This window comes from Camelus ferus, chromosome 8, assembly GCF_009834535.1.
Source record: "Camelus ferus isolate YT-003-E chromosome 8, BCGSAC_Cfer_1.0, whole genome shotgun sequence".
In the NCBI taxonomy this organism is placed as follows: domain Eukaryota; kingdom Metazoa; phylum Chordata; class Mammalia; order Artiodactyla; family Camelidae; genus Camelus; species Camelus ferus.
Window position 1 is genome coordinate 58,909,687 of NC_045703.1, and position 15,418 is coordinate 58,925,104.

The following is a 15,418-nucleotide window of genomic DNA, read 5'->3' on the forward strand; positions in this document are numbered from 1 at the left end:
GCGCCCAGATCATCTCCATCAGGTGCGGGTGTGTCACTTCAGATAAAGCCACAGCGTCAGGAGGAGGAAGGATGTGAAGCCATTGGGAGCAGAGTGAGACCAGCCAGCAGAATTAAAACGTGCAGGGAGTATTTGAGCTGTACAAATGTGGAGCCACATGGGGTGACAGAGGAGGCGTGTGGGGATTTGAAAATGAGACCTGAGAGGTGACAGATGTTAACTAGACATATTGGGGTGATGATTTCACCATATATACAAATATCGTATCCCTGTGTTGTACACCTGAAACTTAATGCAAGGTTATATGTCATTTTTGCCTCCATTTCCAAAGAGAGATCTAAGATAGGAAAGCTTGAGTTCCCATTTTCATAGGATTTATAACATCCAAGGATGTTGTAAGGAATTAAGAGTAGGTGGAATAAGAAAGAAAGACTGTGGCTATGATCACCTTGGAAAGGACCCCATGCCTGTCAGGAGACGCAGGGCAGGCAGGCGGCCCCCACAGCCCTGTCCTGGTGGGTGGCTCCTTTCTGTGCCTCCAGCTTGTGGTCAGCGAGCCCAGAAAGGGCCCTCCATGCCCACAGCTCCTCTAGGGCTGGCAGCTTCCCCGACTCCCCTGCTCCTCTCAGAGCAGCTGACTGAAGAAAGGCTGGCAGCCCAAGACCCCACGTCCGTCCCTGGGTTCCTCTGTGGCCAGTGTGGCTTGGGTTATGGTGAATGGGCACCGCTGTTTGTTTCTACTGAGAAAGTTCTGACCCGCTTCCGGAGCCATCGCCATGGAAACAGAGCGAGGCAGTCACTGAAAGGAGCCTCTTTTCCTCCCATCTCCCCTCTCCCTTCCGCCATCCTGAGGCTCTGGCTTGTAGGGGCCAGCTCTTTGCAGCCTGGCTTTCCCCTCAGTCCATGCAAATTTGATCAGAATACCAAATTCCCTTACTGTGCCAGCCACTGCTGGGATAAATTGCCCTGTGTGCACCCTGTACCAGTCCGAGTGGCACCCTTTCTTGAGCGGGGCCTGCATCACGCACACCGGTAACCAAATGGCCTTCCAGAGATGCTTCCCTGCTGATCCAGCCAGCCTCAAACCTCAGACACATTTCCTTGCAGAAAAGCCCTTCTTGGACTACATATTTATTACACATATGCAATAAATTTTAAAGGGGAAATAAAGAGAAGGAAGGAATAATTTTGCTATACTTACAGAATAAATAGTAGCCATTAAAAATATAAACAAAGCTACTTAGGTCCCCCCCCCCCCATTTTATATAAACTTGCTTTTGTGGTGAAAATAATGTGCTTAAAATCCTGTTTTTTATTTTGGCTTGGGCAATAATTTAATAATTCTGAAGATATTAAGACCGAAATAAAATTTAAAATTCACATCGAGGCCATAAAAGGAAGGCATTTGTTTTTACTGGTTACACCAACACCAGAAAGAACAGAAGGAGTTCAAGCCTTTCCCCCCTCTTTTTTTTAAACACCTTAATTTGTATGCCTCTTGAGGAAACATCAAAAGTCAGAGCTTGACCCGGGGCTGCAGACTCCATGCCCAAATCACAAACAAATTGCACTTTCAGTGCCAGTAATTAGAGAAAATGCACAAGGTTTTGGCTTCAGGCTCACAGTATTGTGAATGTGGATTTTAGTGGGAAGAACACTGGGTCTCTGAAACTTACTTACAACTGGATGAGTCACTTCCACAAACACTCCAGGCTCAGTCTCTCCATCTGTATAATGGAGCTGGTTCTTTTCAGGGTCTCTGTGAGCCTAATTTGAAGATATATGTCTATCTGTCTGTCTCATCTGTGTGCTTGGTAAATCCAGACCAGTGCTTTATAGATGTTGGTCATTTTAACTTCTTAACCACCAGACCTGTTAGGATTATATTGAATTGCAGGTCACCGAAAGCTGACTGCAGTGCTGAGGCAAACGGGGGCATATTTTTTTCCTGTAGCAAGGAGTCTGGAGGTGGGTATTCCGAGGCTGGTACAGCTGCCCAAGGGATTATTTCGCCTGCTCCTGTCCTTACTGTGTGACTTTGGAGGATGACTGTTTGCCTGTCCCAGGTTGGGTTTTCCCTGCCTGCAGCCCACGTCCATGGGCGTGGTGAGCTCTGCACTTCTGCACTTTGTTTAGTCCTGGCCTGAGTAAAGCTGTGGCCCAGACACAACCAGGCCATGGGTATCCACTGTGAAGAGATGGCCTTTGGCCGCTCTCCAAGCAAGAAACTCTTAAACTTCTGCCCGTGTCCTGCATCATTCACTTTGGGTACAGGCCACCAGTTGGTGAATGAAAGGATGCAATTCTCTTTCAGTGCACCTTTGTGAAGGCTTTTCAGACTCAGCAGGGGTAGAGCCCTGCCCTTGGCCTGGGGAGCTTGTTGTCACCTCCATGGTGCCAGAGGGCCTCCCTTTCCGTGTTGAGAAACTGAGGTGTATTCTGAGAGGGACTCGGGGGGACTTGACTCTGCAGGGAGAGAAGAGGCCAGGAGTCATGATCACTGGCTTCTCGATGGTGCTTATCATCTGCAGGGATGTTCTAAATACCGTGCAAGTCAGAGTTCATGGAAACCTCTAGAAAACCTGTGGGATTGGTAATATTGTTGTCTCCATTTTGCATAACCTGACACTGGGACTCCGTGGGACTAAGTGACTCGTCCAAAGTTACTGATTAGTAAATGGTAGAACTGGTCTTTGAACACTGGGAGTTGGATCTCAGAACCCACACTGTGAGCCACTGGGCGGTTTCCTGGGTGGTGGCCTCATGAACATTAAACATAATGCCGTTCATGTCTAGATAGCAGTTAGCTGCCCGTATGTCTCCACGTGGACCTCATGTTCAGTCATTAGTGTGTGTGTTTTTTTTTAAACTCTGAGAAAAACATGGATTCCTTTTAAAAGTGCAGTTGAGAAGTAGATGAGGGATCACTGTGTTCTAACTATGTGGGGACAGATTAGTATTTTTTAAACAATGGCTTGCTTCTTGCTTCGCAGCGGAAAAGACCATGTTTAAATACCTAGAACTTCCACATAATATAAAATAATCAGCAGGGGATCGGAGGATAACAAAAACGACTGTTGTTAGAAGTTAAGTTGCACACCTAGATTGTAGGTGTATTTTTCTTAATTTTTCTGAATTTTCTCTATTTTTCTGAATCAGATGCTCCTTTTGAGACATCTTGTAAAGAAGGAATAGGCTCACCTAAAGTGATGCTGATGGAGATTTTCAAACCAAAGATATTCTAAAGAAGGCGATAGGGTAGGAAAACACTGAGAAGACCAAAACTCATGGCTGGAAATTTCAAAATTAAAATGCTTTTAAAATGTCCTTTTAGTACTCGATTTGAGTGGTAAGAGCGCCTCTTCAAATTGGAATTAAAGATTGGGGGTGGAATTCTTGTTTTGAGACAATATCCACACTTAATAAACCTGGCAACCCTGCCATTTCTTTTGGAGAGTTGATATTACATGATTGATGGGCACAAACTATTATTTCCCACGCTATGCCTCCGTATTCAGATCCACTCAACAGCAACAAATTATTTCGTCCACACTGTGCTAAATGCAATGAGCTAAATTGATACAGTTCTTACTGCCTAAGGAAGGCAGTAGGATGGAAGCAGATGTGAATTATGTTATGCTGGAAAAAATGGGTAAAGTGCTATTGACATTTTGTTTGATTGTCATTGTGGTTTTTTATTTTTTTAATTCTGAGAAAAATATGAATTGCTTGTAAAAAGTGAGACTGAGAAGAGGAAGAGGAATTACTATGTCCAGCCACATTATTTGGGGGAAGTTCATGTAAGACAAATAAAAAGAGGAACCTTCGTGATTCAGAAACTGCTGGAGTCTAGCATAGGAGATGGGTAGCAGCGGTGGTTGCTGGAATGAGGGTGGTGTAATCCTGTGCAGAAACCAAGAAGGTTCATCTCTTTGGGGCCACTCCAGGGAATAGTTATAAGAGGTCACGTTTATTCGGAGCTCACCAAATGCCAGGCACCGCCCTAAGCTCTTTACATTCTCTGTCTCCTGTGATTCTCCTAACAACCCACCAGGGTAGGTACATTTTACCATCACAGTGTTTTACTTCGCATAGTAAAGGGATTTAGATTTGTGGCAGAGCGGTCACGGGTGTGCCTGACTTCTGAGCAGGTGAGCGCTGAGCCTCCGCTGTGTCAACCGTGGCCTTGGATTTCGTTCTTCAGACGCCTGCCTTGATCACTTAGAAAGGTGACCTTGCAACAGAAAGCCAGAAAGAACAGGCCAGAAATAGACTGAAATGAAAGAAAAAGGCTGTATGGGGGGAGTGTGTTCACCCGGCTGACATAACGTCACCAACATTGTCATTGATACTAAATATTCAGGGAGTTCTAACAACATGCCAGCCTTCTGGCAACAGAATTACCCTCCATCCCACCCAGTGAGCTCGCCAGCTAAATTCTATCATGTGTATGAATTACAACAGCTATTGTTTGGGAAGGGCCCCATCTAGGGTAAAGCAAGAGATCACGGAGGGCACAGAACTGAAGGAGGCTCTCCGTCCCTGTGTCTGCCCAACGCTGAGTGATCACCCCAACGCTGGGGACCCTTCGTGTCTGCTGTCTCCCCCTAATCCTCCTCGCCCCGTGGCTGGGGAGGAGCAGACCCTTAAATTTTCATGGCAGACAGTGGAGAGTGTGAACTGAATTTTGTTTCATATTTATTTCTATCAAATAGAAGAGATTTGATATTGTTTTCGTATTTATTTCTGTCAAATAGAGGATCAAATGCTCCTACATGAAAAATGTCTTTGATATCCAAAGGGTACTAAGAAATGTCAAATGAAGGAATTAACTATTTTACACAAAATGATTTGTCACTAGTGCAAAACTGTGAATGTGAGTAGTTGGTTACATTCAGGTGAGGCATAAAGCAGAAGCAGATGTTAACCACTAAAAAGCCCCTCAACCCTCTTACTTTCTTCTGCCTCCCACTGTGCACACACAGTTCAGGAGCACAGATGCCACAGTCCTTTTCCTGCACCTTGGGGAACATTGCTGCTGGCTTTGGAGACTGCCTTGGCGGGCCCAAGATGCTGCAGGAAAGGGCCCCAGACAGAAAAATCACCGATTCAAAATTCAGCAGGAAATAAACTAATGGAAACGTGTATTTCCGGAGACTCAAGATAAAGGAACCTTAAAAATCCCCTAAGTATTGGTTTTCCAGTAACATGTAACACATGGTCTGTTCTTAGAAATTAGGTTAGAACAGTCTTTCTTATTTTTTTTTGTTTGCTTATAATGAAGTTTCTGGACAGCCATCAAAACCAAAACATAAAGTCTCTTTTAGGAATTCCTTTCTGTGTGGGCATTCATTCTACATTTCTAGGGTGCCAGCCTAAGTATGTAACCATACGATAGAGCTGTGTGCCTGGAGGTACCTTAGGCTATTTGTGTATAAATAGACAGAAGAAGAAAAGTGGGTTTGAGCCAAATGATGTGGCCTCCTTTCCTCTGACAAGCAGACAAGACGATCGGGCAGTAGTAACACAACCAAATCCTGAAAAGTGTTTTTGAAATACTTAGTTCTGATAAACCCACAGGCCATGTTCACATTTGGGGTTGAAACATGCTCCCTCCTCACAAATTCTTTTTGGGAATTTACCCAAGAACCATGCCAGTGTATAATGTACTGTGAATTTGTTATGTAAATGAGAACAATACGTTCAGTGAAGTGGATGAAGCTTTGGACTCAGACACCCAGCTTTGAAACCCGGCTATGTCCCTGCCCAGCTCTGTGTCCTTAGGCAAGGTGGGATTCTAGACACAAATGTACAGAATTTCATTTTGACCTTTGTTAGTTTCTCTTTCTCTCCAGTTTTTGGAGGATCTCTGCTGTGAAGCTGTAGATTCAGTGAAAAAAATAGAGCAACCTGGAATTTACCCTGTATGGTGTTTGAGGCAGCAGTATAATTTGTGTAAAATTGATTTTAGTATTATTCTAGCCAGAAAAGGTAAAAAGCCTACTTTCCTGGTTTTCCTTCAACCCACTGACACCCCCCCCCCCGAAGTCTCATTGCTGCTTCATCTTTTTTCTCGGACTCCCCAAAATTGGATTGCTCTTGAGCTCAGTCCGAGCTTCTCTTTACTGTGTTCAGTTGGTCCCCTGGCTTTAAATATGCAAGTGTCTGCTACATTCTTAACTCCAGCCCTCAACGCGTCCCTTGACCTCAGACTCACATATCCGACCATCTCCCTGATATCTCCACAGGGATGCTCAATAAGAACCTCAAACTGGACATGGCTACGGTAGACGTGCCTCCTCCTCTGCTCTTTCCCTACCCAGGCTTCCCCAGTGGGAGGCGCGAATGTCATGCCAGCTCATCATTGAGGTGTCTGCTCACCTGTCACCTCGTCAGAGAGACTGTCTTTGTCCATCGCTTCTAGAATTCTCCCCATTTTTTGTTTGCACCCCCACCCTAGTCCAAGAGAATAGGGATCTTCCCGTTTTTTGTTTACTGCTGTGATCTCCGTGCCTCAGAGGATGTCAGACTCATAATGAGAGCCGAATAAATATTTATTGAGTGAAAGACAGAGTGAATAAATGAATGAGTGAAAACGAAGGAAGGAAGCAATTTAACAAAGAATTTTCTGGGGTGTAGGATGAAAGGAATTGGTTACATTCTGAGGATGCGGTCCCTTCAATTGGTTTTTTGATCTAATTCTTACATTCTGTAATGAATTTTCTTAAGTGAATTTGGCCTTCAGAGAGGGTTAGAGTAGTTTTAGGGATCTTGAGGAAAAATGTTTACACTTAAGCAGTTTTGGGGTCAAATGGTAGTAGTTATCGATGAAAAGGTACTTACTGAGATTGAGTTCAGAGACCTTAAATACAAAACTTGATGATCATTAAATACTTAGATTTTCAAAGTGCAACGGAATATTAACTATTGCTGCCTAGCTGTCGAAAGCTGTGCAGAAGTCCCCAAACCCTGTTGACAATGAAAGTGATGGATGGAAATGGGCCCTTTTCAGGCCTGTGGTGTCTGGCTGGGAGGATGTGTTACGCGGAGGCCTCTTTGGATCTGACTTCTGAGCGTTAATTTCTTCCACCAGGAGATCACTAAATGACCCCTTCCACCTGCTGCCACCTGAATTTGGACTTTGGTTACATCATTGATTTTTGCTCCTGTTGGATGAATTTTATAATCAGTCTCAAGGAGAAAGGAAATGGCATTTTGCATCACTGTTTGCAGGGACAATTCACTGCATCCAAATTAAACTTCATGCAGCGCCATTTCTCCACTTTGTAAATTGATGAGTTGGGGAGCCTCATGCTTACGAAACATTGGCTTGCTGTCTTTGGCTGGTATCTAGATTGTGTGAACTTGTGAAATTTTGAAAAGAAAATCCTCACTAGCCGCAGCCTGATGAATAAAGAAGCTACAGTGCCACCTGCTGGCCTTCGGGGGAAATGCAAGTGATGACTAAGAAGCGCCTCTTATGCAACAAATACAGCATACATATTCAAAATGTGTGATAATTTGAAGAAAGTAGATAAGAAAAATGAGAAAGTGTAAGCCAGCATTTTATAGAGGAAAATACAGTTATATTTGTGATAACCATGTGATGGTGAGAACATAACTTCTGTAGTGTGGGTTTTGCAGTGTTTTTACTGTGTTGGATATTCCCATTTGGCAGAACAAGTAAAAAATGGGTTGAAAAAATAGAAGTGAGCCTTTGAATTTTGCAAGAGTCATACTGAGACAACCTTAGATACACTTTATGCAGATAGGGGGAGTCAGGGGTATTTTGGAAGGCAGCTGGGCTAGTGATACCTCAGTATAGGTCCTTGCTGGCATCTAACCAGCCCTGGAACCTTGTGCCACTTCTGTAATTTCCAGAGGCTCTGGTTTCCTGTAAAATTGGGATTGGATTAAATGATGGGTAAAACTCCTTACAACTCGATAAGGTGTATTATTCTAAATCAGCAAAGGACCGAAGAAAAGTAGTATTTCTTTAGACCATTTTCCCATGAAAATATTTCGTTTAGAAAAAGTAGAAGACGCATACATATTTTCAGTTTATGACATAGTTCGGTAGTTTGTCAAGAGCTAGGGATATTTGATGTATTTGATTCTGAGCAATTAGGTCAAGACTTTCCTAGTCCTTTGAGTGAGTATAAAAATAGAGGTGCCGCGTGCCCTGCTGTACGAGGTCACCTACGGGAAACGTGCTGCCGGGGCTGGTAGATCGCGGCCAGCAGAGGTGCGGTAGGCTGATACGTATTACTAGGACTGAGCCACAACTAGGGCAGAGTAAAATTTAAGAATCCAAAACTTCGTGTAAATATTATTTTGGAAAGACTTCCTGCCTTAATCCCCAGCCGGCCAGCCAGCTCTCTGCGCTCCGCTGCCGCGGCCTCCCTCCTGTTGCCGTGGCCCAGTGCCTTCCTTGCCTGTGTTGCTGCTCCTTCTCTTCATCCTCCTCCTTCTTCCTGAACCTCTTCCCTCCCCCTCTCCCCCTTCTCCTTCTGCTGTTGCTTTCCTTTCTTGGCATGTCCTTTATTCACGTTTGTCACCCTCTCTCAATTGTGAGCCCCATTTCGTCATGGTCCTCCACGTACCTTACTTACGAAAAACATTCGGCACATTTTTGCTGAACGAATTAAACTCTGCAATGGCTATTTCATAGAAGCCTTTTAGTAAGTATGTGTTTAGGTGTTTTCATTTTCTGTGTGGCTAGGAGGCAGGAGAGCGCATCCTAGAAGTTAAATCCTGGCACAGCCTGCCATGTTCACAGCATCCTGCGTGGTGAGGGGAAACACCAGGCTCCAGGTCTAGCTCTTGTCCTCAGCAGCCCAGGCCTTTCCCCTGTTCTTTGCTTTTCCTCTGTCCCCTCTTTGACAGTAGAGGCCTGTCAGGATTTTGTGCTCGTCATAAACAGTTCTCTTCTCTCAGATTTGGGGTCTGACTGTGTTGACAAGGCTCATGGTAGCTAGCGGTCAGCCAGCATTGATGCAACTGTCCGCTCACCTGTTCTCACACTAAAGAGTGTTTGACCAGATGCCTCCTCCAACTGGGTGAATGCACACACAGTGGAGATTTGTTTTAATATTGTATTTATTTTTGGTTTGTTCTTGTTTGTTTGTTTTGGGGGGAGGTAATTAGGTTTATTTATTTACTTATTTATTTTAATGGAGGCACTGGGGATTGAATCCAGGGCCTTGTGCATGCTAAGCAGGAACTCTGCCTCTGAGCTATACGCTCCTCCCCTTGAGCGTGTGTTCTGATGCCCGTTCCTGCTTCCTGGATCTCCTTGTCAGCAAGCTCTAGGACACTGAACCTGCCCCCTGGGCTCTGGACCCACCTCGTGAAAGACCATGCCCCACCTCTCTTCTTCCCTTTTTGAGAAACTAGTTTTAACTTTCTTTGGGTTCCCTCCTTTCTTCCTTTAAGTGGGTATCTGTCTATAGATTTTTCTGGAGAAATGCTTAATTAGCTGCTTTGGGGCTGTGTTCCCATGTCAGGTTATTTGGGTTTGTCTGCATCATCAGTCACACACTGACAGCCAGGGTCCGGTAGGGTGTGGGCCAACTCTGATGCCCAGACACGTGTTGATGAACTTGGACATGTTTCTAGAACCTTGAATTATTTGCCATCACTTAGAAATGTGGAGCTCTTATTTAAAAAAAAAATGCAGACGTCTGGCTCCTCTGTGAACATTGGAAGGTCCAGCGAGACAGGTAGTGCACTTGCCAACTGGGCAGCAGGGGGACAGGAGGAGCGCCACCCTGGCTGCTCCCTGTTTGGGGCATCTGATCTCCTATTGCCTGATGTCCACCCACCCCACCCCCCTATTTCCCCTCCAGCCGCCCCCCTTACCCCTCTGCTGGGTCTGTATTCTCATTCTTACCTTCTCTTTCCCATTTACACAAGAGATTTCTCAATGGCAGTAACTCAACGTGTAGCCAATAGTTTACAGAAATGAAAGGGCGTTTCAGCGATCACCTAATGAAGCCTGTTCCCTTCATTTAATACCGGTCTTACCCTGGAGTGAGTCTTTAATAAGTGTTGACAAATGGCACACAAGTGTGTTTCTAGGAAGGCAGCCGATGGCTGGAAAAAGCCGTTGGTAAATCTTCTATAAGAATTTCCCTGGCTCTGCTGAGTTGATTAATGCTGGGCCACTTGTTAGCAGGGTTTTCGGCTCTCACAGGAATGTAAGGCTCCCTGGTCATCACACTTTTTTTTTTTTTTTTTTTTCTTTTGCAGGAATCCTCTTCATAAGTCAAACTCGGAAGACGGCTCTGTAGGTCAGTACCACTTTTCTTGGTTTTAACCACTCTTAATTAATTTTTTCTTTTAACACTTTATTGAACACATAAATATGTGAAAATAGAAAAACCACGAAGATGCCTTCCACCCAGGAATAAATGTTTTTAAGTTTTTGATGTACAACTTTCCTCTCTTTTTCTGTATTTGTGTGGGTTTTTTTTAAAACCCCATGATTTGAATCATATTCTGCATATTATTTCATGGTTTTTCTCAACTGAGTATGTCTTGAGCTTATTCCCACATGATTATCTTTTACAGTAAAATTCTTAAGTGTACATAGTATTCTGTCATATTGGACACACCATAATTCAGTCAACCAACCTCTTTGCCAAACATTTAAGTTGTTAGTGATTTTTTTTCTCTATCACAGAGAAATGGCGCTACCATAAAAAAGTCCTTGAGCCTATCCATGACTATGGCCTTTGGATAAATCCTTCGATTTGGAACTTCTGAATCAAAGATCATACACAATTAAGGTGTTATAGATTTTATTTCCTTGGTTATAAAATCCACTCGATTTTGTAACATCTTTTCTGTTTGGGTCCGAGAAAGCCTGGCAGTCATCATGATTAGGAGCATAGGTGCTCAGATTGATGTGGATTTGAATCAGGACTCTGCCAGCTTAACAGTCATGACCTTGGGCAAGTCATTTGCCTCCGTAAGTCTGTTTTCTCCTCCACCAAATAGGAACAGGAAGACATCATATGTTCATCGTGGGTATTCAGTGAGATTTGCCATTAGATACAAAGTCCCTGAATATGGCAAGCCTGGGTAAATGTTAGCTCTCACCATTTATTTTTTAAGATGCACTTCCATTTCAGAAACATTAAAATGGGAGAAGGGGGGAGTATAGCTTACAAGAAATACGTTATACCCCCAGATTGCCCAAGAGAAAAGTTGGAGCAGCAGCGAGCCTGCTTCTGCTTTATCGTGTCACGATATGTGCTGATATTTGCTGGAGTCTTTAGCTCAGAGGCAGCCTCAGGCTGGCCGGGCTCCAGCGTCCTTCCAGCTGTCCTGGAGGCTGTCAGAACCTAACAGGGCATCCTGTTTTGACACAAGATGCCCCTTCTAGCCTGGGAACACTGTGGTGGGGGTTTCCACTGGTCTACTTAGTGTCGTGCTGCCTGGCACCACTAGTCTAGACTGGAAACCAACAGTGCATCTCTCTGCCGGGCCCTGTTTCCAGTGACCGTGGAGCAACCGGACACCGAGCAGAGACGAAGCTGCAGTTTTGGGTGTGCCTCGTAGATAAACGCAGATGGCACTGCTGCTTCATTTTATTTTTAAAGAATAAAGGGCCACCCTATTCTCTCCTTCTCCTTATGTGCCCTCTTTCCCCTTTTAAAAATGTATTACATGTTCCTGGTGATCATAGGCCAACCGGATATTTAAAATGTCTAGCCATAGGAAGAGATCTGTTATCATTTCAGTGTCACTCAGAACAGTCTGGAAAGGATGGGAGGCAGGAGGGGGGACCCGGTCGGGCGATGTCACAGCAGGAGAGCAGCCTGCTTTTCTCGTCATTGTGCCCTGGGTGAGCTGTGGGTGGGTCAGGTCACCAGGTAGCCTGAGTGCCGGACAGGTGGGAATCGTGCCCCGCCTGGGCCACAGCTGGACCCATGCAAAGTCCACACCTTCGAGAAACTTCAGGAGTCAACCCCACAGACCTGTGCAACCAGTTCCATGGACCAGTGTGCACAGCACGTATCAACCATTCTGTTCTCTTTGTTAAACCTGGGATAGCAAACAAATCAAGGGTAGATCAACGATAGGAACAACAACAAAACAAAGTTAACTTTTTAAACTATCCTATTTGTGGTTCAGTTGAAACAATTGCGGTTGAGACCAAAGGGGAAAACTATACCACAAGACAAGGCAGAGTTAAACAAACTACTAGTTAAACAAACATCAAAGTGAATATAAGAATGCATTTGCCTGCTTGTTCGATGTTTCTTTATTTCTCATCTTAACCCTACTGTACCATTTCCTGCTCCTAGGAAATTTGCATTTCTTTTAAACAACTTTATAGGCATTTCTAAGTCTTTTCACAAACTGAAAGAGAAAAACTGTCTTTTTGTGAAATCAAAGTATTCTTACAAGCTTTGAATTGTAAGGAAGAGGCTACTTTTGTTATTAATGAATTTATTGCTTGTGCCTTTTTTTTTTTTTAAAGGAAAAGGAGATTGGAAGAAGAAAAATAAGTATTTCTGGCAGAACTTCCGAAAGAATCAGAAAGGAATAATGAGACAGACTTCAAAAGGTACTGTAACACAGCTGGCGGACAGTAGGTCCTTTTAGCTCTTAAATGTTAAGAAGCCTGTGCGGCTAACCTAAATGGATACTGTAGGTTAGACTAACTCATTGCATGTGCCCATAAAATGTTCGGCTTTTCTGACATTCCTTTCGTTGCTCTAAGACTTCATCCCAGTGGGTTTTTTTTTTTTTTTAAATCAAAGAAAACAAAACTGGAAGAGTTTGCAATTCTTTCTTTTCCTAGATCTGACGGCAAAGACCAGATCTTGAGTTTTCGCAGTCACATCAACCTCAGGGAGACCTTTGCTGGCCAAGATCGAACCTAAAAGGGTCTAGAAAGTCAGCATTTGTTAGTTTTGGACCCTCCCCCCTGCCACTTGGGGCCTTTGCAATCTGAACTTCTGATGCTTTTCTGTGGCCGGGACAGTTATGGGGCTGTTGCCCCTGGAAACTCTGTCGGATGGGCTGACATCATGGGAATTCGCCTGGGCTGCTTTGTGAAGGGAGTCCTGCCCTCCTCTTGGCTGTGTCTTTTGTTGTTGTTTATATAGTAAGTAAATATGTCATCCCTTTGAGGCCCAGTTACATAATTTATGTTTCTACGGTATTCAGACAAGGAGTGGAAACAAAGCTGCTTCTAGATTCCAGGCTGGCTGAATAAAGTTATCATTAGATGAACCTTTTTAGTTGACACAACTGACTTTCTTTTTACAAAATCTTAGTGTCCTGCCCTGATCAGAATGCTTCTCCAGTGATTCCTACACATGGAAATGAGAAAAACAGACACGGACAGCATGCATACCAGAAGCACACCTGGGTTCCTTGGCAGCGAGCAGTGGGCTTATTTAAGTTGTCCTGCTGTCAGAGTTATTCTTAAACGTTCCCAGTTTAGGGGGACACACCCAGCATCACATATGATTCAAAGTAAACCTTGGATTCTAACAAAGTCTTATTAGGAAAGAAAGAAAAGGAGAAAGAAAAAGAGAAAGAGGAATGGAGGGAGGAAGCCAACAGCTTACCAGCCCACATGGATTTCTTTTTAAATCACTCAACTCCCCATCACTCCCCCCACCATTGGCAACACAGATAGTAAAGTGCATCAAAGCAACTGGCTCTCCCCTCACCCAGCACACACGGTTACTCCTCCCGCATGAGGAGCTAGGTGGTGAAGGGAGTTTGAGTGGTGGGGAACGTGGATTCCAAGGTAGATTCTGACTGACGTGGGTTCCCACGTCTGCCTGTCCCTCTACACCAAGCTGCTGACGGTGCTAGTCAGGTACAGGTGGGGATGAAAGGGCAGAGAAGAAAGATGAGGGACAAGAAGGCGGACTTATTCCCAGTCTGCGCATCCAACCCGCCCTCACTGTCACATCCTCCCCGCACGCTGACCAAAGGCACCACGTGCACGTGGCTCCCATATATGAGAGGCAACAGCAATGTCTGCTTTTCAGGAAAACCCTTTCCAAGGATCCTAATTGGAGGATTCTCTTTCCCTCTGCAGTTCCATCTGCCTTCAGTTTCGAGCTGGAAGTTGAGGTCCCCTCACACTTTGGAAACATATTCATAACCATGATACTTTCAGATATATACATCGATAGTACCACGCTTCACACCTGTGATTTCATTTGCATTTGTCCTGTGAGGAATAACAGGCAAATAGCTTAGGAGGAAGGTAGGGAGTTTTGCTCCGCAGTAGACACTGGGACCTTCAAGTTCTCTGTTGTGAAAGAGAATTTCTTCCCCTACATCTGCAAAAACATTTTCTTCTCGTTCATGTTTGAGATGGAAGGACACAGAGAGCTCTGAGCGGAAGAAGCGCTGGAATACTCGTCCCCTCTAGCTGGGTCTGTAATTTAGGTCTCCGCCCCACCTGCCACTTTGAACACCCTGGTAGTCTTCTTCCAAAACTCCTCCACTAGGCTCTCCATCACAAAAGCTGCGATCATGTTGGAGGATTTGTTTCTGTGGTAACATCCACATGTTCTTGGAGCTTGTGTCCCATTGAGATGGGCTCACTGGCTTCCTAAAAGGTAGCCCATTCCTGCTCCTGTGACTCCATCAGTAACAGTGCTGGACGGTGCCCCTGAATCACATCCCTCTCTAGTCCTAGACGACGAACCTTCAGGACTGGCATTCTGTTTTCTCTTTCTTGTTTTCATTCCTGTTGTTTTTCTTCTTCAATCTCTAGGAGAAGATGTGGGTTATGTTGCAAGCGAGATAACCATGAGTGATGAGGAGCGGATTCAGCTGATGATGATGGTCAAGGAAAAGATGATCACCATTGAAGAGGCGCTTGCTAGGGTAAGAGCGCGGATGTTTGGTTTACAGTTATGAGTACTGGACCTTCTTACACTGAAAAATGTCAAGGGGTTGCTACAGACTGAATGTGCGCCGCCCCCCCAATTCATATATTAAGTCCTAATGCCCAATGTGATGTTATTTGGAGGTGAGGCTTTGGGGAAGTGATGAGACCATGAATGAATGGGATGAGTGACCTTATAGAAGAGGCCCCAGTGAGCTCCCTCACCCCTTCTGCTGTGTGAGGACACATGCTGTCTGTGAACCAGGAAGTGGGTCATCACCAGGCACTAAATCTGCCAGCACCTTGATCTTTGATTTCCTAGCCTCTGGAACTGCGAGAAATTTCTGTTGTTTGTAAGCCATCCAGTCTATGGTGATTTGTTACAGCAGCTCCAACAGACTGAGACAGGGACATCAGAGGGTACAGGAGTACGTTTATGTCATAGATATTGATAAATTACTAAATAAAAACCAAAGAAAAATTAAACATATTACAACCATTATAAGCCTAAGTTCTATAAGATGCCTTCAACAAACTAAACTTTGA

At 44.5% G+C, this 15,418-nt stretch overlaps 1 protein-coding gene across 1 annotated transcript in view; it reads left to right on the top strand.

Moving 5' to 3' along the window:
• The window catches only part of SASH1 (SAM and SH3 domain containing 1), a 168,262-nt gene that overhangs the window by 87,937 nt on the left and 64,907 nt on the right, over positions 1–15,418 (top strand). Inside the window, 3 exon segments of the mRNA XM_032485114.1 lie at positions 10,252–10,292; positions 12,491–12,577; positions 14,759–14,871. Of these exon segments, the coding sequence (XP_032341005.1) occupies positions 10,252–10,292; positions 12,491–12,577; positions 14,759–14,871 (241 nt within the window).